The following is a 22,680-nucleotide window of genomic DNA, read 5'->3' as shown; positions in this document are numbered from 1 at the left end:
TCACGGTTAAAGCCGTCACCGCTGGTTCTTCGTTGGATCATTTTAAATTGCTTTTTCCTCAAGCTGGGACCTTGTACTGCTGATTTTACCCCCGCTTTCACCTAACTGCTCGCGGAACCCGCTGCGCGTGTCCCGCTTCGTGTGGGGCTGCCTGTGCTGACCGAGGAGTCAGCCCTCCAATGCTGGGTGCTGTCTGAAGGAGGTAGACTGTGCAGGGCTGCGAGCGTGTTGCGGCGCAGGACTACAAGTCCCAGGAGCGCCCGCAACCCCCAATCGCCACCACCTGGGACGCTCTCCCTGCAGGCTCCTCCCTGCAATCCTCACGGTTAAAGCCGTCACCGCTGGTTCTTCGTTGGATCGTTTTAAATTGCTTTTTCCTCAAGCTGGGACCTTGTACTGCTGATTTTACCCCCGCTTTCACCTAACTGCTCGCGGAACCCGCTGCGCGGGTCCCGCTTCGTGTGGGGCTGCCTGTGCTGACCGAGGAGTCAGCCCTCCAATGCTGGGTGCTGTCTGAAGGAGGTAGACTGTGCAGGGCTGCGAGCGTGTTGCGGCGCAGGACTACAAGTCCCAGGAGCGCCCGCAACCCCCAATCGCCACCACCTGGGACGCTCTCCCTGCAAGCTCCTCCTCCCTCTCATTTTGACTGTATATCTGTAACGGCCGTGCCCCGCAGCGCGGGAGCGCCCGGGAGAAGCCCGGGACAAGGGCGGGACCGTCTGTGGCCGTCCGGGGCCGAAGGAGGCCGGGCTGGGCCATCCTGCTGACATCTATCGGCAGGAACCCTGATGCAGTAATACTAAGTTTTGTAAATCGTTTTTTGTATTCTAGAGTGTTCGATTGTCCGCGCAGGCATAGGAGGTTTTAGAATATGTCGTTATCTTCAAGTACTTCTACCTTGTTGTCCCCTTTGAATGAGGCAGGGACAGCTATTATGGGTCCTCTGGATACATATTTTAAACGAGTTCCCCAAGATATTGACAGAGAAATTGCCCTGGCGGAAAAACGTGCAGAACGTAGGTTATCCATTGAACTTTTGAAAACCTCTGTTGATAAATGTCATCTTCAAAGTTACCCAGCTTTGGTTACCCCTTTATCATCTATCACATTGCAGGTTGCATCGGAAACTCCCTACCTCTTCCCCCCAACTATAGAGCCATTAGCAGTCCTGTCTTTAGAATCTGAACCCTCTACTTTGCCTGTAACCCCTTCTAGTACCCCTATTGATCTATTTATGGATCAGTTGTGTACGGCACAACCTAGTGTCCCAACACATGTAGAAAAACCCAAACCCTGTCCTAAAAGGAAGAGGAGTCTAGCGCAAAAGAAATGTAATGTTCCAAAACCTCCCAAAAAAACGAGAAAAGTAGGAGCATGTATACAATCCCGGGAACCTACTGGTAGTAGCCTTGGTGGATTACTAATGGGAGAGAGGGAAGTTGTCCCGTCAGGTACAGATCCCATAGCGATAGCATCGCCCGAGACATTACCGCCCATCTCGCCACTGTTATTGGAGTTGGAGAGACTAATACGGACTCTCATGACTCCCATCGAGGAGCGAGTTATCAAATTAGTAGCCCAGTTAGATCACTTAGAGCAGGCTAGTTTGGATAATTTCTTCTCCACAAAATCTTTAATTAAGTCCTATTTTAGGACGGGAGAGAGTAGGTATTCCCAGCAAAATAATGGGCGAGATGAAAGTGCTTCCACGGTGGAATTCCATTCTCCCGTGGTTAGCACTGAAATTGGGACACAGGGAAAGGGACAAAGCCGTAAATCCAACACTGAACAGTCAGTAACCCTAGGCAGTAAGAATGGTGGGAAAACTAAGCCTATTGATAATGTGGTCAAGGGTAGTAAAGAGTGTTCTAAAAATCCGACCACTCCAAGCGATGGCATTCAACATCTACCAAGTACCCTGAAACCCTGCCAAAGTGCTGTAGCTGGTGATAATAACAGTCCCAGGATAAATAATGCGGTATTGAATAAGTCTCAGGCTTTACAGGTTCCAAAAAATGTAGGTCCAGTAATTGGTGGAAATGATAGCTCTAGAAAAAGTAATGCTACAATACATAACTCCCAGGTTTCCCGGGTTCCACAAAATGCCCCAATACCCCGCCCAGCTGTTCCAGATACAAGTTGCCCCACACTCCTTGTGACAAAGCCTCTCCCTAGGATACCCCCCATAAATCTTACTCCGGATTCTCACCCTTATGTGGCTGTGCTTACCAATGTTCCACCTTTATTGGTAGGCCAAAGAGAAACCTTCCAGATGTTAAAAAATAAGGTCATGCACTGGTTAAGGGCTAATAGACCATTGCCCGGTGAAGTAGATGGTTTGATTATCGGGGTAAGAAGGGTCAATTGGATAGGTTGTACCCCAAAAAGTTTAGGGGGGGAATGTATTATTATTAACTTTCAAGATCCTAGGGTGGCAGGTTGGATCACGAGGCTGGGTTGGGGCACTAACAGTGGTGGGATTGGTATTGTGGACCTTACCTTTTTCTACCCAAGATCAAGTGGACCTCAATATGGGGGGAATAGTGATCTAGGCAATTCTAGTTATACACCATTGTCAAGGATCACCTCCATTACTGTCCCCTTGGTACGCCCAAACTTTTACAATGGTCAAACCTATAACTCATATGACGGAAGGGGAAATTCGGGGTGGGGTTGCTGACGAGAGTGTGGTGATTTCTTGAATACCAGGGGTAGTGTGTCAAGGGGGGACTTATGTGAGGATTCTGTGGTGTCCACTCTGGATACAATAGTACATCCAAAAGAAGTGACTAGAGTTGGAAAGATTATGAATTGGTGGGGAAATCGTGGGGCCTGTATGCAAAGTTTGGGGGATGAAGAGTCGCTCATAATAAGCACCACTGATACCCAGGAAACTGATGTTAATTTGATGGATAATGTTGTAGACCAGGAAGGGAATTCTGAGTACTTGGACAAACCCATATTCACGTTGGTTATTGGGGTGGAAAACAGAGATGGCTCTAGCACGGGGAAGTTCCTCTCGTGGAATATTGCGGGGCTAGGTAGTAGACTATTGTCCCAGCATTGGATAGATTTTGTCAGCGGGTTTGAGGTGTGTCTATTTCAGGAGACATGGGCCTGCGACCCCATCTTCCTCCCAGGCTACTTAAACTATTCCATCCCAGCGACTAGAGGTGCTAGGGGTCGACCCAAGGGAGGGTTGACAGTTTGGGTCAAGCAAGGTCTACAAATTAAAGTGAAAGTGTTGAACTTGGGTTCTAAGGATATCCAATTGCTAAGAATGACATCGGACAAGTGGGGTGCAATGGATATCTATAACATCTATGCTAGGGGTACCAACACCGGGAGTTCCCCCACCCTAAAGGCCCTGTCCACTTTATGTTATGTTATGTTATGTTAAGGGGATTTTGTATAGCGCACTGTCACCGGAGGTATCATGGCGCTGAAAGGGTGCTGAGGAAACAGAGGGAATTTAGCGGGATTGTGGGAAAAGCCAGGTTTTTAGTGATTTGCGAAATTGAATGAGAGTACCGGAAGTCCTAACTGAGAGGGGAAGAGAGTTCCAAAGTTTGGGGCCGAGAAAGGCAAATCTTCGACCCCCAGATCTACAGAGTTTGAAAGGAGGGACCACCAGAAGATGTAAGTGAAGTGATCTAAGGTTACGTGAGGGACAGTAGGGGCAGATAAGGGATTTCAGAAAGGCGGGACAGGAACCAGAGAGAGATTTGAAAATAAGACAGCCAACCTTGAAGGCAGCCCTTAGGCTAACCGGGAGCCAATGTAGCTTGATAAGGAGGGGTTTGGCGGACTGCCACTTCGGAATCCCGAGGGCCAGTCTCGCCGCCTGGTTTTGAATGACTTGCAACCTATTGATGGAGCATTTGGGCAAGCCGTGATAGATGGAATTTGAAAAATCCAGGCGGGAGAGAACAAGGGCCATGATGACTTGAAGCAAGGCATCGGGAGTAAGAAGGTAGGCCACCTTCCTGATCCTGCGCAGTTGGAACATGCAGGAGGAAACCACGGTCCCCACCTGCGGCCCCAGAGAGAGCCCAGCGTCAATAGTGACCCCGAGGCTTTTCACCGAGGTTACCGGGGAGGGAGGAGAGCCAAGCTCTGTCGGCCAGAAATGTGGACCCCAGTGGACGGCGCTCCTACCCGGCAGGAGGAGCTCCGTCTTACCGGGGTTCAATTTCAGCTGGTTCTGACACATCCACTGAAAGATATGGGACATGACTGCCTGAAAAGTAGGAATAGAAGAGGGAGAGTTAAGAGAGAAAATGAGTTGTAGGTCGTCCGCGTAATTGAAGACGCGGACGTCCCACTGCCTCAGAGAAGAGAGAAGAGGGCGAAGATAGAGATTGAAAAGAAGAGGGGATAGAGAGGAGCCCTGAGGGACCCCACAAGGCAGATGTTCCCTAGGGGCCCTAAATGTACCTAGGCTGAGGGACTGGGATCTCCCCATAAGGAAAGATTTCACCCAGGCCAGCGCCAGGCCCTGGATGCCGGCCTGTTCGACACGGTGGAGAAGGATGTTATGGTCCACCGTGTCGAAAGCGGCCGACAGATCTAGTAAAACCAGGGCCTGGGAGGTACCCTTGTCAGCTCCGTCTCTCAAGGTGTCTAGGACAGCCAGGATCACAGCCTCCGTAGAATGACCAGGGCGGAAGCTGGCCTGGTTGGCCTCGAGAAAGATGGAACTCTCGATGAACCCCGAGAGACAGGCAGTGACATGGGCTTCCAAGATTTTTGAATCACTGTCCCTGGGAAACAGAGTGGTAGTGGCTGGTGATTTTAATAGGACCTTCGAACCGTTGGACAATACGGAAAACCCACTAGGACAGGAGGAAGATATCCAATGGGGTGTCTCGACTCTAGACCTGGTTCCGGTCAAACAGTGGACGAAGGATATTTTGCTATTAAATGCAATGTGCTTGGAATATGGGTTGAGGGCCCTTAATGGAAGGACTAAGAGTGACCAGGAAGGTGTTTGTACATTCGACAATGGCCACAGTAAAAGTAGAATAGACTATGTCATTTGTAGCCTTAATCTATGGCAGGGGGTATCCGATATGGAAATAATGGAAAGATTGGAAAGCGATCACAATCCCCTTTGTGTCACCCACACATGGTGGACTGCCATGCCTGGCAGTTCGAAACCTCGTGATGGAGTATTACCTGATATGGCCAATGACAGGCGTAGAGTTAAATGGCCAAATGTGCTGGCGAATGTAGTATCTATGGACTCTATAAATGCAGAGTTGGATACTGCAATCGCCGCCATGGAGACAACAAGCCCCGTAATTCCTGGTTCTAGTGCAGCCACGGCCATACATGATAAGTTTTTTCCCCTTTTAAAACCACATTTTATGAGATTATCCAATGTAAATAGGAAAGTTCCACCCAAACCGGCTAGGTGGTTTAACAAACAGTGCAGGTCAGCCAGATTAGAATTGGGTAGAGCAATCAGAAACAGGGATAGGGCTGCGATTGGTGTAGCCAGGAAACACTACAATGTAAGTGTTCGCCTGGCTAAGAAAAAATGGGACGAAGAGTATTGAGAGGAATTGCTTGAGGCCTCAGGGGCAAGGGATACTAGGCTTTTTTGGAAAGTTGTGAAGTGGGGTAGAGGTGGCACCCCAAATAAACCAGGTAACAATGTCGATGAGGCATCCTGGGTGGAGTATTTTAAACCCCAGTATGCAGAGATAAGGGAGGCAGTGGCGCCAGAAGCAATCCCAGTTGTATTTTGTACGGAAAGTTTGTTTTCCACCGAAGAAGTAGAATTGGTAATCAGTTCCTTGCAAGGGGGATGGGCACCGGGTTTAGATGGGATACCCTCCGACATATTAAAAAATGATAAAGTACGGTGGGCCAGGTATGTGACCCTACTGGGAAATGCCATAGCAAAAGGGGCTGTAATCCATCCCAGAAATATGGAAGGGAGCAATAATCATACCCATCTATAAGAAAGGTGACCGGTCACTCCCAGCAAATTATAGGCCAATAAGTTTGATTGCCACCGTCCAAAAAGTGGTGGGGAAGATGGTGGTAAATAAGCTGATGGACTGGGTAGAGGAGCACGATGCCCTTTCCCCTTACCAGGCGGGCTTCAGGCGGGCAACCAGTACGGTAGATCAAATATTCCGTTTCACTATGTTACAGTGGGGGACGGTGCTCCTTGGTGAGGGCAGCCTGTATGTCGCTTTTGTCGACTTGCGGGCTGCCTTCGACTTGGTCCCAAGGAGCAAGCTCTGGACTGTTCTGAATGGAATGGGGGTCCCGCCTGAGCTGCTCACTTTGATCATGAGGCTCCACGAGTGCAACTCTGCCAAAGTACAGTGGGGGTTAAATGGGGAATCCACTGTCGACTTCCCGGTAGAACGGGGGGTGCGACAGGGATGTGCAATGGCACCCTTGCTCTTTTCCCTTTTTATTAATGGAATTGTGGGAAGGATGCTGAATGCGAGTGTAGATGCACCTTCGCTAGCGGGCATCAGGGTCCCGATCCTGATGTTCGCTGACGACACTTTAATTGTGTCCAAAACCCCGGCTGGATTGCAGCGTGCTTTAAATATATTCAATGTTTTCTGTGGGGAGCATGGCCTTGAAGTGAATGTTGGCAAGACCAAACTGATGGCTTTCTCGCAAAAGCTTAGACCCCGACGAAGGATATCCCTGAACAACATTGAGCTCGAGGTAGTAAGTGTTTTTACTTATCTTGGGGTTGAGATATCTAGTAAGCCAGGTTGGTCCCACCACATAGACAAAGCGGTACTGAGGCACCAGCAGATTGCAGGGACTCTTCGGGTGGAGCAAGCTAAATCAAAAATAAAGCCTATAAAACCAGTTCTTCTCGTTTATGATGCCAAAGCTATAGGGTCAGCCCTGTATGGGGCTGAAGTGTGGGTTTTTGAGATGCTCCCCACCCTACAAATATCAGAGAATAGGTTTCTAAGGGGAATTACGGGTCTCCCCCAAAGTGCGCCATTAGTCCCGCTTGGCCTTGATCTAGGGAGGAGATCTGTTAGTGACCGAGCTAGACTAAGGCCTATCCTTTATTGGAGACGGCTATGGACAACCCAAGAGATTCGACATTATGCAGACGGGTTTTTAGCTCTAATCAAAACAGACACCTTCCATAAAATAACATGGTTGAAGAAGCTAAGGGTCGTTTTGGGCAAGCTTGGCCTCCCTAATCTTTGGGATAATCCATCAGGGGAAGTATTCCCAAGCAAAAACACCATCAAGACTCTTTATTGGGACTACATAGAAGAAAGACTATGGAGGAATACTAAATCCGAAACAATGGGGGGGCGATTTTTGGAAATTAAAATGAGACCTATACTGGAACAATATTGGGACAGTATTACTGTCCCAATGGATAGGAAGTTATTTTTCCAGTTAAGGTCTGGCTCCCTTCCCTTGCGATCCTTAACGGGTAGATGGCGGAGCTCGAACACCTCATGCTGTCCGGTGTGTGGTGCAAGCAAAGAAAGCATAGGCCACTTTTTATTCTCGTGTGAGGCGTATACTATCCCAAGGAGAGTATGGCTGACCCCAGTCTGTAGAAACCTTGGGGCATCTAGTGGTGTTGAGGGGCTACGAATCATCCGTACCACCACTGATATGCCCATTGTGCTTGGAACAGCAAAGTATTTGGGGTGGGCATGGTCCATTAGGCGACGGATTTTATCTGCCAGTATGAATTGATATTGTTAAATATTTTTTATTATTGTTAAAGCTTGCACAATTGTTTTAAATGTACTTATATGTATGAAAAATGGATCTTAATGTATTTTTAAATATATATTTGTGCTTTTATGAGTAAAATTTCTCGAATAAAGCTTTACAACAACAGCTATCGACTCAGCTACTCTGAAAAAAACAATGGTGGGTGGGGCTTGGTAGTCTAAAGTCTACCTGCGTATTTGTGGGATCAGACAGGTTTCTTTTAAGCCCTTTCTGTGTATCTCTCTGACTGCTATAAGAAAATGTTTTCAAACTCAATGTTTAACCTGTACTCAATAAATTATACTTGAGACAGCATACTTTCTCCGTCTTCAAGGCCATGTGAAACAGGTTTGTGTATGTACTGTGAAATTCACAGACTTATTATCTCATACCTATCAGCATTAGAATGGGTAGGGTGATTTATAGAGATCTTTGGAAATTAAGTTTGCTGATGTATAGTATCAGCAATAGGGGATTCTGACCTGTTAATTGTAAATGTTTTAAATTATTGTCTTTTACCCTTTAATAATGCTCAATTCATTATGGTAGCCTTTGACCTGAGTCCACTTGACTTGAAAACAAATAGGTGTTGGTGTAAGCTTAGTGTTTGCTCTGGATCAACACCTATATTTCTCACTTTAACCATGGCACAGGCTGGCACCTATGGGTTGGGTTCTGGTGAATTTGACCAGCCATGTGTGTAGTTTGATTCTGACATTTGGGCCTTCCCGTTCGACTAATTCGATCTAGTGGCCCAAAAAGAGGTTTGCCTGGGATTCCTGTGTTCTAATCTCTTCAACTCTTGCTTTCGAAGCTTCCAGGTCACATGCTGGGGATTTAAATGCTGCACACTTACAAGTGCATTTTTTAGGTGGGCGAGTCACTTGAGGCTTGAGTTAGGCTTAAGACAGACTCTGTCTGGTCAGTTCGAGGCATTTGGTCCCATGACTACTAGAATGATGAACATCTGTTACTCAAAGCAAAGCTACATTTTGGGTAAATCTGTGCTTTAACCATGCATATTTGCTGTCTTTCGATTAGTGAATCCTTTTTCTGATGATAAATACTCTAACATAACAAGCATTGGCATAGCCAATAGGTCTCGCCTTTGGAACCTTATAAGTGTTTAGCCATGCAACAGTTGATGTTGTTGCACCAAGGATATTGTGTTGCATAACTAAATACTTATAAGGCCCCAAAGGCAAGACCTATTGGCTATGGCAATGCTTGTTTTCGTTATCACATATCGAAGCACATTTCAATGTGGGAGTACAGTGAAACGCTTCTGCATGTTAAATACCTTTTTTTAATCTTAAAGAGACTATCATATTTTCACATGAAGTTAGTGCATTATTTAGATGCCAAGTTGCCAACTATATTCAGGGCTCGGCTCGTGCACGGGCTCTTAGAACCCACGCTCTCCCTGCTAATTTGTTGGCTTGCCCAACTCAATGCATTGTATTGCCTTTGTTCGAAGGAGGTATTCTGTAGTGAAGGCAACACAGTAAGCGACAATGTTTATAATTAAATTAATGGAGAAAAACAACAATATTCGAGTTGACGTACATAACCCTGACCCCTTCCCGGCACACGGCTCAGATAAATATTACGATTTCTACTTGTAAATAATTCCTATTAGAAGGGGGGTCCGCTGGGCGCACGCTATTGTACAATAGTACTTCACTTGGAGAAGGCATCCATACAACTTGGATGGTCAATGCAAATGTTTCAGGGATCAGCAGTGGTAGCTGGCAATACATAAATATGGGGGGCGCGTTGTGCCAACTCACCTCAAATGATGTTCCCGCCCGGTGCGGCACTGCTCTCCCGGGATCAGTGAGAAACTTTCAGATCACAATTTCCACTTCCTGTGAAATAGACAGCTCATGTGTCTAATGCACCTGCTGCATGAATGTGTGTGTGTGTGTGTGTTACTTAATGGACATACAACTTACACGGTTATGTGTGAAACTCGCACGCCACTAGTTTGAACCCCACCTGGTTGATTCGAGTACCTGTTTATCATATAGTAACAATACCACGCTTACAACACTGGGAAGCTTCTGGACTCCTAAAAAACTGAAACATGCCTTACGGTGTAAAACCAGAATACGATATCACTTTCGTTAACATTAGAAAACACAGGTGTATACCCAGAATAGTTCCAATCGACAGGTTGGGAGTAAATCGTATTGGTGACTTTAAAGGGACTTGAGGTTAGGAAAAACAGAAACAGTACGTGATGTGACTGTCAATAATCGGACTCGTTCCCAACCCCACCGGCTTTTGGAAGCAAACAGTCCTTCGACTTTTAGACTTATTATGAGTCGGTCACGGGAATAAAGGTCCCAATATCTGCTGCACTTTACAGGTACGTTTACACAGCATCGTGACTAAACCTGGGCACTTGTTACAAAATAGACTAACAGCCCCAGACCCACCTGGCTTTCAGTGACTATGGTTTTACTTGAGAGCAACTGCCTTCGTGAGTGTGTAAACTCGATTAACAATAATTATTCTACAGACCGAAGCAGACAGTGACACGCAAGAATAAGGCACTTTCAAAGATCCAGCTGCAACTGCGCCAAAATGTCGGGGAAGAGACGAATAGAGTTCATCATTAACCTAAACTCACGGCGCCATGCCCCACCCACAGAACGCTGAATGGTACAGTCCCTGGCATTAAAAGAAGAAAGGGGTTTGGACCACTGACGCAGTGGTTAAGTGGGTGGAGTCGCGTCAGATTCGGGTCGCGTGGGCTGTCTGACGTCACGGCGAACGCGAGGCGCTTATAAATACGAGCGCACGCCGCATCTCTGACTTCACTTCTCCACGCAGAGTAAGTGCGGGCTTTGTCTGCTGGTGTCAGGCCGTACTACCAGTGCCCCGTCCAGTCGCTGTCACCACAGAGCCGCCGCCATGAACGGACAGATGATGAACGGCTTCCACGATGCCTTAATCGATGAAGGCAGCTTTCTCTTTACCTCCGAGTCAGTGGGCGAGGGGCACCCTGGTAAGTGAGGCCGCGCGTTGGACACGCGGCCATGACAGGAGGAGGGGCTCTTTGTTAACTGTCAGGAAAGACTGCAGCGTTTCGTAATTAAAAGGGTAAAAATTGCAGTGGTTTCTAGAACTGTCCACCTCAGCAACATTATTTTAGTCACCTTTGTAGTGTCTGTAGAAGCACGAGTATGCGGGATAGGGGCAAGCGAAAAGGCGCGCTCCGACAGAACATTCGCGCCATGACGCAGGAAGAGCGCGCTCCTCTCGAAGGCGCGCGCGCCATGCCTTTTCCTGCGTCTCCAATAGATGGCCGCCTAGCAGCCGCCACCTTCTCAACAAGAACGTTTGATGGTATCGCGCACGCGCAATTCAATGCGGCCATGTTGAGTCTTCACGCGCTTTGCCCCCCCCCCCCCGCCTTATTTCCTAAGCTTGTAACCATTTGTTCTTTTGATTGCCGCCCTCTGCTTCTGCAAATGTTAGGTGATGGCGAAATGTGCTTCTGCGTCAAGGAGTTCGCCCTCCCTCGGAGCATACATAAATCCGTCTATTTGGGAGTGCTTCAGTGGGCCACTGTAGTTTATATTTCTCTTATTGCTTTTGGCAAAGCTATTTTTTTAAGGTTACATGTATTTCGTCTATAGAAAGTTCCTATCATTTAATCAGAAATTGTTGAACGAGTTTTAAAAGGCTGTTAAAATATCCAATCCCATCAACGTATGCTGCGCCTCCCATTTTGTGTCCTAACATTTACTTTTAACTCTGGGGCATATACCGTATGAGAAGTGGTTGGAGAGTTTGTTGATAGGTGTTTGTGAGATCAGGCTTTCTCCATGAAGTCTGAGATATATCGGGCTGATTTGCTGTAGAGCCATTACTGTGCTTAGGTGGCACGCGTCGGAGGGCAACTTGGAGTAGGGCTAGGCAAGCCCCACCCTCTGAAGGAACTAGGACCATACTATTGTGCGGTCTGGTAACTGGTTGGGTTCAAATATCGAATCGAGTGACAAGCTTGCCTGTAAAAGGTCCTCCCCTTGTATCTAAACATAGTACAGGACCCCTTCAGTGACAGGGCTGATCGATGTCATTGAAGTAACTTATTGGACCAATGCCTTTTCTGCAGCGGGCGTGCACGCCTGCAAGCTGACCTTGCTGCAGAGCTTGCTGTGGCTGAGTAACTGCCAACTCATGATTTCTGCAGAATTCTTACTCCTGAGCATTGGACTTGTAAATCAGTATACCGCTTCTCGATGCACCTAGCTTACTTGGTTCTGTAATCTACTGTGCTGACACTGGCATAATTACTGTGTTCTTGCTCGCAGTTTAGTATGAGGGCAAGATTGTGCCAGTCTGATTTACCTCCATGTTAGTGCATTGTAAAAGTGATTTCAATGGCTCTTTATATTACATAATTCTTGTGCACTTAAGTTTATCCCGGCTCCACTCACCTTATTTGAGTTTTGGTATTAAGGGGGAACACTTTGTAAATGGTTCTGTAGGTCGCTAATCGTGCAGGTCTGTCAGCAAACTGGTATCTTAATTGTAGGACTTTGCCATTCATTGATTAGGGTTGGTTTCACCAATTAGTTTTCGATGCGCTTAGTGTTTGTAGGGTGTTTCTGCGAATATCCTGGTTGTATTTTTTTAAACGAGTGTCACTAACTATAGTTTGCATCTGTCGAACGTGTTGTGACGTTGACTGTTTGTTCTTCTAGATAAGATATGTGATCAAATCAGCGACGCTGTCCTGGATGCACACTTGAGACAGGATCCTGATGCCAAAGTGGCCTGTGGTAAGTTGCCCCTTATGCATGATAGTTCTTGCATCACTGCAAGAAATGGCTGAACTAATAGCATAATTATTCATCCATAGAAACCGTTGCAAAGACTGGCATGATCCTCCTTGCTGGCGAGATTACTTCTAGAGCTGCCGTGGATTATCAGAAAGTTGTCCGGGATACTATTAAGCACATTGGCTATGACGATTCTTCAAAGGGTGAGCTCTGCGGTTTTTAATTTATTTAGCTTTGACGTGTTAAATCATTTGTCACCATTTGACTTTGATTGCAGTTTTAAACTTTATTTGATGTTCGCATGCATGGGTGTGGGAATCTCGTTTGTAATTTGAGGGAAATGGACTGTTATAAGGAAAAACCGCTATTGTACGCTCCACCTATATATATATATATATATATATATATATATATATATATATATATCTATATATATATATATATATCAATAAAAGTTTTAAATAAAAAAAAAAATGAGAATCTTTGAACGTTCCGTGGCTGTTTTCCTGACAGACCTGCACTATTTAACTCATTGACAGGATTTGACTTCAAAACATGCAATGTGCTGGTCGCATTAGAGCAGCAGTCGCCCGATATTGCGCAGGGAGTACATTTGGACAGAAATGAAGAAGATATTGGCGCCGGAGACCAGGTGAGCAGTTTGGTCCTCCATTGTTAAACGTTCATTTGTGTTGACTGTCTGCTTTTTTTTTTATACAAAATTTATAGTGCCACGATCAAAACATTAATTGCCCTTTGCACTCTTGCACTCATGATTTGTATACCCCCCTGCTTGTTTTCCTGTGAAGTGCATACGACACAGGAGGTATGATTTGTAAAGTTCCCTTGTTTTACCTTACATTTAAACTATAGTTACCAGTCTAACGTTTGAATCCAAATAATTACCATTGTCTGCAAACTTTCAAGTTGCATCAAAATGGTCTGTGTAGCTCCAGTCCTTTGCCTGATCAATTAGAAATTGTAAGCCCTGTATGAATTTCTAAGGAAACTACACCAGTGCCATCCTTCTAAACTAAGCATTCAAAATGCTGACTACAAACCACACATGAGTGAGCTCGCTATCCAATAACCCAATTGTACAGTGCGCAGAAACCCGAATGACAATGCAATGGTTTAGGATGTCTCGCAGAATATTAGGCCTATCGCCATTTTCAGAAAAATCAAAACTTAGTGCCCTACTTAAAAATATAGATTGCTTTCCAAGGACACAGCTTCGTATGCTTTCATGCTCAAAGCTGCTGCTCCTGTTAAAGGTGGCGTCTTATTTACATAATTAAGTCGAGATCATAATATTCTCATGTGTGCTGCCAACTTCCTGGTAGGCGTTCCGGCAATCCTTGATTCATTAAGTAGACAGAGGACCACGTGGTACTACTGTGCTACATCTGCATTCCTTTGCACATGTCCCTGTAGTATATACTAGCAGCCCGTCCCCACGTTCGATTCACAGTGCACTGCTAATGCACTTAAGAGTGCGCGTTCAGTAGTGTTTGAACTCGTGTTTTCCCTACTTTATTTTTCCTTGCAATATTATATAGCGCAAACTCGACAACACGGCATGAGCACAATTTACATTACAGAAGAACATTCATTTGTGGTAGGCACGGGGAGACAAAGCGATTTGCCTGAAATCACAGGATGTTGAGCTGATGCCGAGATTCGAATGTAGCTCCCCAGCTCTAAAGTTCACAATTCTAGAACTTGTGGCAGGAGGTGTGTCAAAGTGTATGTCGGTGCTGGCCATCAATGAGGGACCTGTGCATTTTTCAAATGGGTGGTGAGAAAATATGAGTGTTGCTGGAGATGTGGGCCGCCGTGCCACCAATGTACTTACCGGGGGAGGGTAAACACCCATTATTCCTTAACTTACTTTCTTTCACTCCACATACTTTCATTACGAAAGTACCATGACTCCGCAATGCCATTATAACGCATTGCATTACATTTTATATGCTTTTACCACACATACATTTACAACGAAATTCGTTGTAAATGCATGAATGGTAAAAGCGTGTATTTTTTAATGTTTGGTATATGTTTTGGGGTACTGAGGTATGTTTGGGGTGTTTGGGTATTTTAAGGGTTCAGATATAGTTTTGGGTTATGGGGTACATGGATAGTTTTTGGGTTCAGGGGTGGGTTTTGGGGTACAGTGGTATTTATAGGGTAGGTTTGGGTTTTGAAGTACAGGAGTATTTATAGGGTTCAGGGCTAGGTTTGGGTTTTGGGGTACAGGGTATATTTATAGGGTTAAGATGGGTTAGTGTTTAAGGGTGTTGGGATATTTTAATGAGTACGGGTGGGTTATAATTATGGGGTGCAGGGGTATTTAATGGTAGCAGGGTGGGATTAGCACACGATATGAGACATGGCCTGAAGGGCGGAACGTACCACACGCCCCCAGCATTTGTCACGCCCACAGCATTTGTCACGCCCACAGCACAACGCAGACACGCCCACAAGGGACTACTCTGCTGGCACGGTTCTTTTAGCTTTTAAATGTATATGGTGGGCGTATGTCTTACTGCAACTGCCCTTTCCAACGCTGTATTTAATGTTGTGATTGGTGCTGTGGTTCCTGAGATTACCCGCCTCACAGTGGTGTTAATTTATACAAATATAATAAAGAGAGCCCAAACCTTTAACAGACTAGCCTTTATACCTTGCTCTGCACCACAAATTATTTGATCGGGTACTTTCCACTCAGTTCTTTAAATTTGCTGTCGTCAATCATTCTTCAGCCAGCTGATAACCCTCCATTTTACCGCTCCCCGTCGACTTTTTTTTTTGGTCAAGCACTGGCACTTTGTAATTATTAGTCTCAAACTTTGTAGTCTCCGTGCACGACCACGTATTTAACTCTGCTCGTCAATGCCTACCAACTATACAAATTGGTATCGGGTCTAATTTAATAGCTCCCAACACACAACTTGCATGGATTACATAACGCTAATAGTTTTCTGATTTCTTTCTGTCTTTGATTACTACGGGAATTCTCAGTTGAATAAACCATCCCTACTTGTACTTGCTTGACAACTTATGCTCTCATTCAGACCAAGTCTGAATTGAAACTACTCTAGCGGTTCAAGCTGCATGCTAAAGAGTCTGGATTTACATTATACTTCACATGAAGGGAACTTTTTCCCTCCGTTTGTTAAAAAAAACCTTTACTGTAAGTCACATGTTTACCAGTAATCCACTTGGCCTTTCTTAACAACTCTCCATCCCACTAGCCCGCAGCAATGTTTGTATCACATCTTTGCAGATAAATGAAATGTAGACACCGTACTGTTCATGTTATCAATCACCTGCTGGAAACCTTGCTAGGATGAAATGACTACAACGCAAGTTAAAGGTGGACACTTGTTGCCACGACTGAGTCATAATTTCAATTCCGGCTTGAAACTGTTTTTAACTCTCGAGCTACCGTTCAGTCTCTTGATTAAAAACTTTATCCCACTTGCAGGGTTTGATGTTCGGCTATGCTACAGATGAGACCGACGAGTGCATGCCTCTGACAATTGTTTTGGCACACAGACTGAATGCAAAGATGGCAGAACTGCGACGTAATGGCACCCTGCCCTGGCTGCGGCCAGACTCCAAAACGCAGGTGAGTAAATTCATAAACTTCGTACATGCCCTTATTGAACACTTATTTCCCCAGCCCGTAGTTGCTCTATTTGTTAAGCAGGGGATTCCAGGCTAGACGCTCGTAGCTGATCTGTCTAATGTTGTGCAGAGACCCTGGATAGATTTGCCATGCTCCTGAGAACGCCCTATACTGGATCAAATGGCTGACTTTCATTTATTTTTGGGTCTGCCATTAGTGATGCAATATGCCAATCCTTAATCAAGCTCTAGGTTGAGTCGTTGTGGCTGAAATCTCATTTAGTTTACAACTTCGTGTTTTGCAGGTGACAGTGCAGTACATGCAGGACCGTGGTGCTGTTATCCCAATTCGTGTACACACAATTGTCGTGTCTGTGCAGCATGACGAGGATGTTAGCCTGGATGAGATGAGGGATGCTCTAAAGGAGAAAGTGGTAAAATCCGTTGTACCTGCCAAGTACCTTGACGATGACACCATCTACCATCTGCAGCCTAGTGGACGCTTCGTCATTGGTGGGCCACAGGTAAACTAAAGAGATCCTAAAGTCACAGCTGACCAGCACTGCAAAGAAAATACCACACTTGTGTTGTCTTCAATGTCTGATTTTATATTTTCAGGGGGACGCAGGTCTTACTGGAAGGAAGATCATTGTTGACACCTATGGTGGCTGGGGTGCCCACGGTGGAGGTGCCTTTTCCGGAAAAGACTATACAAAGGTGGATCGTTCAGCAGCATATGCTGCCAGATGGGTAGCCAAGTCTTTGGTGAAAGCTGGTCTGTGTAGGAGAGTGCTGGTCCAGGTATGTGGCTTACAGTCGGTGGTTTTATGCAACTGATGCCCGGTGAAGTAACATGCTAATCGGAATATAGGCTTAACTAATAGTAATTCCGACAGGTAGCTGTCCTTAACACCTTCACCCAAAAAATAATAGCTTGGACGAGTTGATAATGCCATGTGCTTGGAACTCATTTTCTCCATTTAAATCTGGTGTTGGCTTGTTTTGGAGTTACCGAATTTCATGCCCCCTTGCCGTTATCCAGGTCTCCTATGCCATTGGTGTGGCACACCCTCTCTCCATCTCAATCTTCCACTACGGCACCTCTCAGAAGAGTGAGCGGGAGCTGCTGGATATTGTGAGGAAGAACTTTGACCTTCGTCCTGGGGTCATTGTCAGGTAATGCGTGTGGTGGGAACCCATGGTGTGTAACAGTTATATATTGGTAGCTTGCAAATGGGCCACCATCTAGCGCAGAAAGTGAACATGCACTGTACTTGTTTCTTGGTGAGGGTGGGTCCCAAAGATTCTTGGATACCACAAAGCACTGGCAAGGCATTTGTAGTAGCTCTGGTTATTGTACCCCACCATAGAAAGCAAATTGTACCTCATGGTGAAGGACAACCATGTTAGCTAGACCTGGTGTACCATTCCCTTACTGCGAGGAGCTAAATACAGTAACCTGTTTGTAGTGTAGCTTTAACTCTTGTCCAGAGCCACAGCTATGAGAAAGCAGGGTAGTAGTTCTGGGAGCCATTGTAGTGTAGCATCGCATGAGCTTCTGGGCTCTGAAGTCACATGGGCCTGTCAGTGATTCAATTTGCCGCCATGGGGTGGCATGGGTTCCTTCACTGGGGGTAAAAACCTGTTCTACATAGTCTTCGAGTGATGGGGAGCTATTCAGTCTACTCTTTCATGACCTTCAGTTTGGTTTTGGGGTTAGGGTGCATCCAGCATAGTGGTTAACTGGTTCTCTTGTGCCTGCCCTGATTAGTGTTTGCTTTACTGAGAAATGCTGTGCATTAAATTATTTGCTTGTATATTCTAGGGATCTGGATCTGAAGAAACCCATTTATCAGAGGACTGCAGCATATGGCCATTTTGGCAGGGACAGCTTCCCATGGGAAGTGCCCAAAAAGCTGAAGTATTGATTGTTAGGCTTTTTTCCCCCTCAGACCTGTTGGCGTTTATTACAGAGAAGCCTCCAGGATCTGTGGTGGAAGGGCCCTTCTACTAACCCTTTCTTCTCTCCTTTGTTCCTGTTAGCTGCTGCTGTAGCTCTTGTCTGTGGGTAGGGGACCACCTGTCTGTGCTGTGCTATTACACTTAAACACATTTCCTTATGCAGTCACTGTAACGTGGGCATACTGATCCTTTTGCCTTTAGGGCACCAAGCTCTGGCCTTTGCATGTAATAAGAATCCATGACCAAGATCCTGTCGAACGGACTATCTTCCATTATTTACCTTCCCTCACTTAAGGTGTATGATTCCATAATGGGCGTTGGACCATAGACTTCCAATCTAATCCAATTTACCTCTCAATCTCTTTGCTGTACAATCAGTCATGCTTGTCAAAACATCGCTTTTGGTATTGCTCCCTGTATCAGCAAGATGTGGGGCGAACTTTCGCCCAACAGCGCCAGATGCTTGTCTTTTGCCCCTTCCTAGAGTATGTACTTAATATAAGGGTCTAGATCAATCTGTAGACCCCTATGCATTTTATAGCACTAACTTAACATCTATTTATGAACTCTGCCTCTCCTCACCAGGCAGACTCTTGGTTGCCCCCGATGTCCTACAGAGAAGTCGTGGAGATACCCGGAGGTCTGTAGCTGCTCACTTTGATACCAGAGTATTCCTTTTTCTTTATAAGAAAGTTTGAAAAACACACTGCACAAGATCTTGGGCCGAGCACAGCCTTTTTAATTAGATCCCGAACATTATCAAAACTAGGTCCAAAGTAGTGCTTTAGAGAGCTGGTGTAGTTACAGAGAAACCAACTTTCTTCAGCACACGGGGTTAAACGGGGGGGGGGGTGGAGACGGAAATACCTTTGTACTTGAATAACCTTTTTTCTAAATGCATAATTTATTGTTTCTGGGGTGTTATGGTGCAAGTACAGAGTAGCCATAACCTCAGATGGCAGCTTTTTTTAAAACTCCTGATTTCCTCAACTGTTTCCAGCATTCTCTGGTAGGCCAAGGTGTCCTACAGAAAAGCCTTGGGTCCAACCTACAGGGGGTCTGGCTGGTGTGAAATGTGGACGGTAAGGAGGGTGCAGCTCGGGCGGCTGGCTGGGGATGGCACAGATTTGGCTGGTGTTGTACAGAGAAGCTGGCTTGTTTACATGCCCTTCCTATGCCAGTTGCTCGACGCTACCGGTGCCTTCAGGCTTTTTTTTAATTGTCTGGCTCTTCTGGTGGGAGCAAAAGTATCAATCTGAAGAGTATTAAATAAAACGCGAGGTTCTCCCTTTAACATTGTCTTGTTTTTATTTCTAAATGCTTAAAAGTTGGTTGGGGGTAGAGACGTAGTCGTGCAATTTTGTATTTCCATCATTGACTTAATGATCTGTATGTTGCTAAGTTTATAACGACCAGCCAAAATATGAGTTTGTGATTTTTAGTCTGGGGGTTTAACTGTCGGGTCTAACCCCCTTGGCAGTGGAGAAGAGTTGAAATTAAAAAGCTTGCATACATGTATTAACTATGTTAGCACTGCAGCGTGATGTATGCCGATTGTGGGGTGTGGGTGGAGGAACACCGGTTCGAACTTGGGTCAAAGTGGACTTCTAACTACTTTGCCCGAGTCCTTTTCACAAGGTAGCATCAGCACATGCCAGTGGCTTCAGTTGGCAACACTTCTCTTGATTTTCATAACAAGTAGTTGCTTGGGTTTGACCATTCCATTTTGTATCTGCTTTGGCGGTAGCTTCGGTGTAGCAGACTTAGTGGCTTTCATCAAATCTTTGTGCAGTTAATTCAAACCATTGCAATTATAGCAAAGTGCTGCATAGTAAGTCATTCAATTTTAAAACCTTCCCCCGTTAGTTACAACTAAAACAATGCAGAAAATAGGCAGGGGAAGTATTATCAACATAGCACTTTTGAAAGGCTTTTGTCATTGGGCTAATAGTCTTAACCAGTTTATACAGGTTTGCTCCTAGTTCAACCAGTGATCCTTTGCTCAAATTACTCATTGAGCCGCCAGCTGGAGAGGACAATACCACATAAGTCAATTGGAGTCCATGTGATTCCCGCTGGTACGCTTTTTTTGTAGGAGACATAACTTAGACCCCAGACAGTACAGCCCCCCCCCCCCCCATCCCGAGCCGTTATTAAATCAGAATAAAAGGTCCCCTATTGAAGTGAGTTTGTGGCAAAGACCCTTGAACGTCTTGGTGGCTTTCATGTTAATCGTACCTTTGTTTTGAACTTTAAAGCCCTGAACATTTTGGCAGAAATCGGTGCAGTGAAACATCTTTTGTGGCCAGTAATAAGCTGGCCAGCCTTTCAATTGCAGGATATGGATAAAAAGTCTATTTGAGGGACATCTAGCTGCAGATTCCTTACCTCTTAATTTCCCATGGGTCACCTGGATCTGGAGATTTTCCTTTGGGCAATACCCCTTTTAACTGGTAGGTGGTGTCGATGAGCTCAATGTGACGTAAGCGTCTGCGCTGTTGTGACATATTCCACACAGCCCAATTCCACGTGGTCTAACCTTTTTTGGTGTATAGATTTTCCTAATGTGTCCAAGAAAACTACTGGTTTCAGGCCGTGCAGTCTTGTCACCATGCCATGTCTGCTGAATCCACACCTGGGTTCTCTGGTGCCTGGAGAGCAACCACAACTCTGTTGTGCTCAGATTGCTGGGCCATGGCTCTGAAAGCTTTGATTTGATGGAACAGCCCCTAGCGCTGCTTGCAGGCCTGTTAACCATGTCGCTCTCATTGGAGGTATCTTTCATGTTCCCTATCAAGAGGAATGTTCAGGCACTGTTCCAGGAGTCTCAAATCTTCATCCTCCCACTCAGTCTAGTCTGCAAGTCTGTTGGGTTAGAAGTGCAAAACACAAGAAGCAGATGCATACTTTGACTTTTCCCAATCGTGACGTGACCGAGTAGTCCTGGCGTTCTAGGCCGTGTTCCCCCCTGAACCTGCGCTTGGGTGGGCTCTCAATTCCTGCCTTCCTAGGAGCAGGAACAACCCCCAATTGTGCCTAATTGTTGGACTGCTTGACACTGTGGGGGGCTCCATTGGGTTCTGCAGCAGTATTCCTCTTCCACCCCCAATGGATCCAGACTGACCCTAGTTGTGCATCAACGAGCGCCAGCCTCATTCTTTGAGCTGAATTTGCACCTACTGGTGCAGATGTATCGCCTCACCCTTATTCTGAAGAGCTGGGCATGAAGGAAGATTGGGAGGAGTTGCTGGACCCTTTTCAAAGCCAGCATGATCAGGAAATGGATTATCACAAGGAACTAGGTGAGGTCCAAGGACTGCTCCATATTCTGGCCTGCTTTCCTCTACTGTGGCTACATAGGAGCATACACTATGATGGTGCAAGGGGCATCTGAGGTCCTGTAGCATCTGCTCCCTTCTGTGGCAGTCAAGACTATGGTCCTGCAGCCAAGGGTATAGAACCATTGCTGCCCTTCAACTCAGATTCCTTACTAGGTACCTGGACCAAGGCCAGCTCGGGTGCTCCTGTGAGACCAATCTCCTGCCATCGCCCTGCACTTTTTTGGTGACTTAAGATTTTCTTGCCAACTAGCCTACCCCGGAGAGCTTGGTGGTCTGAGCCTCTTACCTCCCACTGCAGGTTTCCTTCACCCCTGGACAGGACTCAAAGAAGCTGGATAGTTGGGGGTTAGAATATTTCTTCTGCCAGCCTTGCATTGTGGTTGAACACCACATGGGCTGTTTCTCCCACTCCCGGTGGGCAACTTGCCCAAGTGCTGGGCCATCCTCTCCCAAGCAGTATCGGACCAGAGAGCTTCAACAATTTGTTGTGGTCTCAACATGACTCACTAAAGGTGAGTTGATAAAATTGCTCTTACCAAACGCCATGCCTGGTTGAGGACTTCAGCTTTTCAAGGGATGCCTGGCCTCTCTGACTTGTCTTTTGTTTGATGGCACCAAGGCAGACATGGCGCTGTAGCGCTTCTGGACTCATGGGCTTCAGTGGCCAGATGTCCCGCGTCTGCCTTAAGCACCTTTCTTGGCTATGGAAGGGGCTTTCATCCATGCCCAGTCATATCCCACTCACAAAACAGCAAGCTTAGCATCTTCTGCACCAGTGTGGCTTATGACACCATGGGTCAGGCAGCCAGAGGTTGGGTCAGTCTACCCTGCAAATCGGCCTCCAAACCTTCCTAGTACTCTTCAGACAATAGGCAACCAGTTGGTGGCAGGATCATTCATCTCCTCCCTACCTCCAAATTGGATCTTCTGATGGTGGATCGCCTGACAGATTCATGAGGAAGTCGTGAATATCTTAGCCAAGGGGGGGGGGGGAGGGCAGAGTTCCGGTGCCAGTAGTAAGCTGTGCTGTTCCTGCTACTTTCTTGTCTCAAAAGGGCACAGGTTTTTGTCTTATCTTAGATCTGCAAGCCCTCAACTACTTCCTCAAAGGAAAAATTCAAGATTCTTCATGTAGTTTGGGTCTTGTAGCCTTGGATCCAAGAGACTGGATGGTTGTGCTGGACTTGTAGACTCCTATTTTCACATTCCTGTCCTCC

General features: G+C 46.0%; 1 protein-coding gene across 1 annotated transcript; it reads left to right on the top strand.

The window, feature by feature from the left end:
* Positions 1 to 10,544: 10,544 nt before the first annotated feature.
* On the top strand, positions 10,545 to 19,416 carry MAT2A (methionine adenosyltransferase 2A). Its single transcript, XM_078666913.1, has 9 exons — positions 10,545 to 10,747; positions 12,453 to 12,530; positions 12,611 to 12,733; positions 13,070 to 13,182; positions 16,018 to 16,161; positions 16,466 to 16,684; positions 16,779 to 16,961; positions 17,203 to 17,336; positions 17,986 to 19,416. Exons 1-9 carry the CDS (start codon positions 10,654 to 10,656, stop codon positions 18,086 to 18,088), a joined length of 1,191 nt encoding a protein of 396 aa, XP_078523039.1. The 5' UTR covers positions 10,545 to 10,653; the 3' UTR covers positions 18,089 to 19,416.
* The last annotated feature ends 3,264 nt before the right edge of the window (positions 19,417 to 22,680 follow it).

Source organism: Lissotriton helveticus, chromosome 11, assembly GCF_964261635.1.
Source record: "Lissotriton helveticus chromosome 11, aLisHel1.1, whole genome shotgun sequence".
NCBI classification, from domain to species: domain Eukaryota; kingdom Metazoa; phylum Chordata; class Amphibia; order Caudata; family Salamandridae; genus Lissotriton; species Lissotriton helveticus.
The sequence above is the reverse complement of the archived record's forward strand: the minus strand, read 5'-3'. Positions and strand labels throughout refer to the sequence as shown.

Excerpts from the sequence above, each read along its gene's own strand:
- MAT2A (XM_078666913.1), top strand. The coding sequence starts at position 10,654 with ATGAACGGACAGATGATGAACGGCTTCCACGATGCCTTAATCGATGAA. Across the intron at positions 12,734-13,069 it reads CTATGACGATTCTTCAAAGG|GATTTGACTTCAAAACATGC; the intron begins GTGAGCTCTGCG and ends ACTCATTGACAG. Across the intron at positions 16,162-16,465 it reads GGCCAGACTCCAAAACGCAG|GTGACAGTGCAGTACATGCA; the intron begins GTGAGTAAATTC and ends CGTGTTTTGCAG.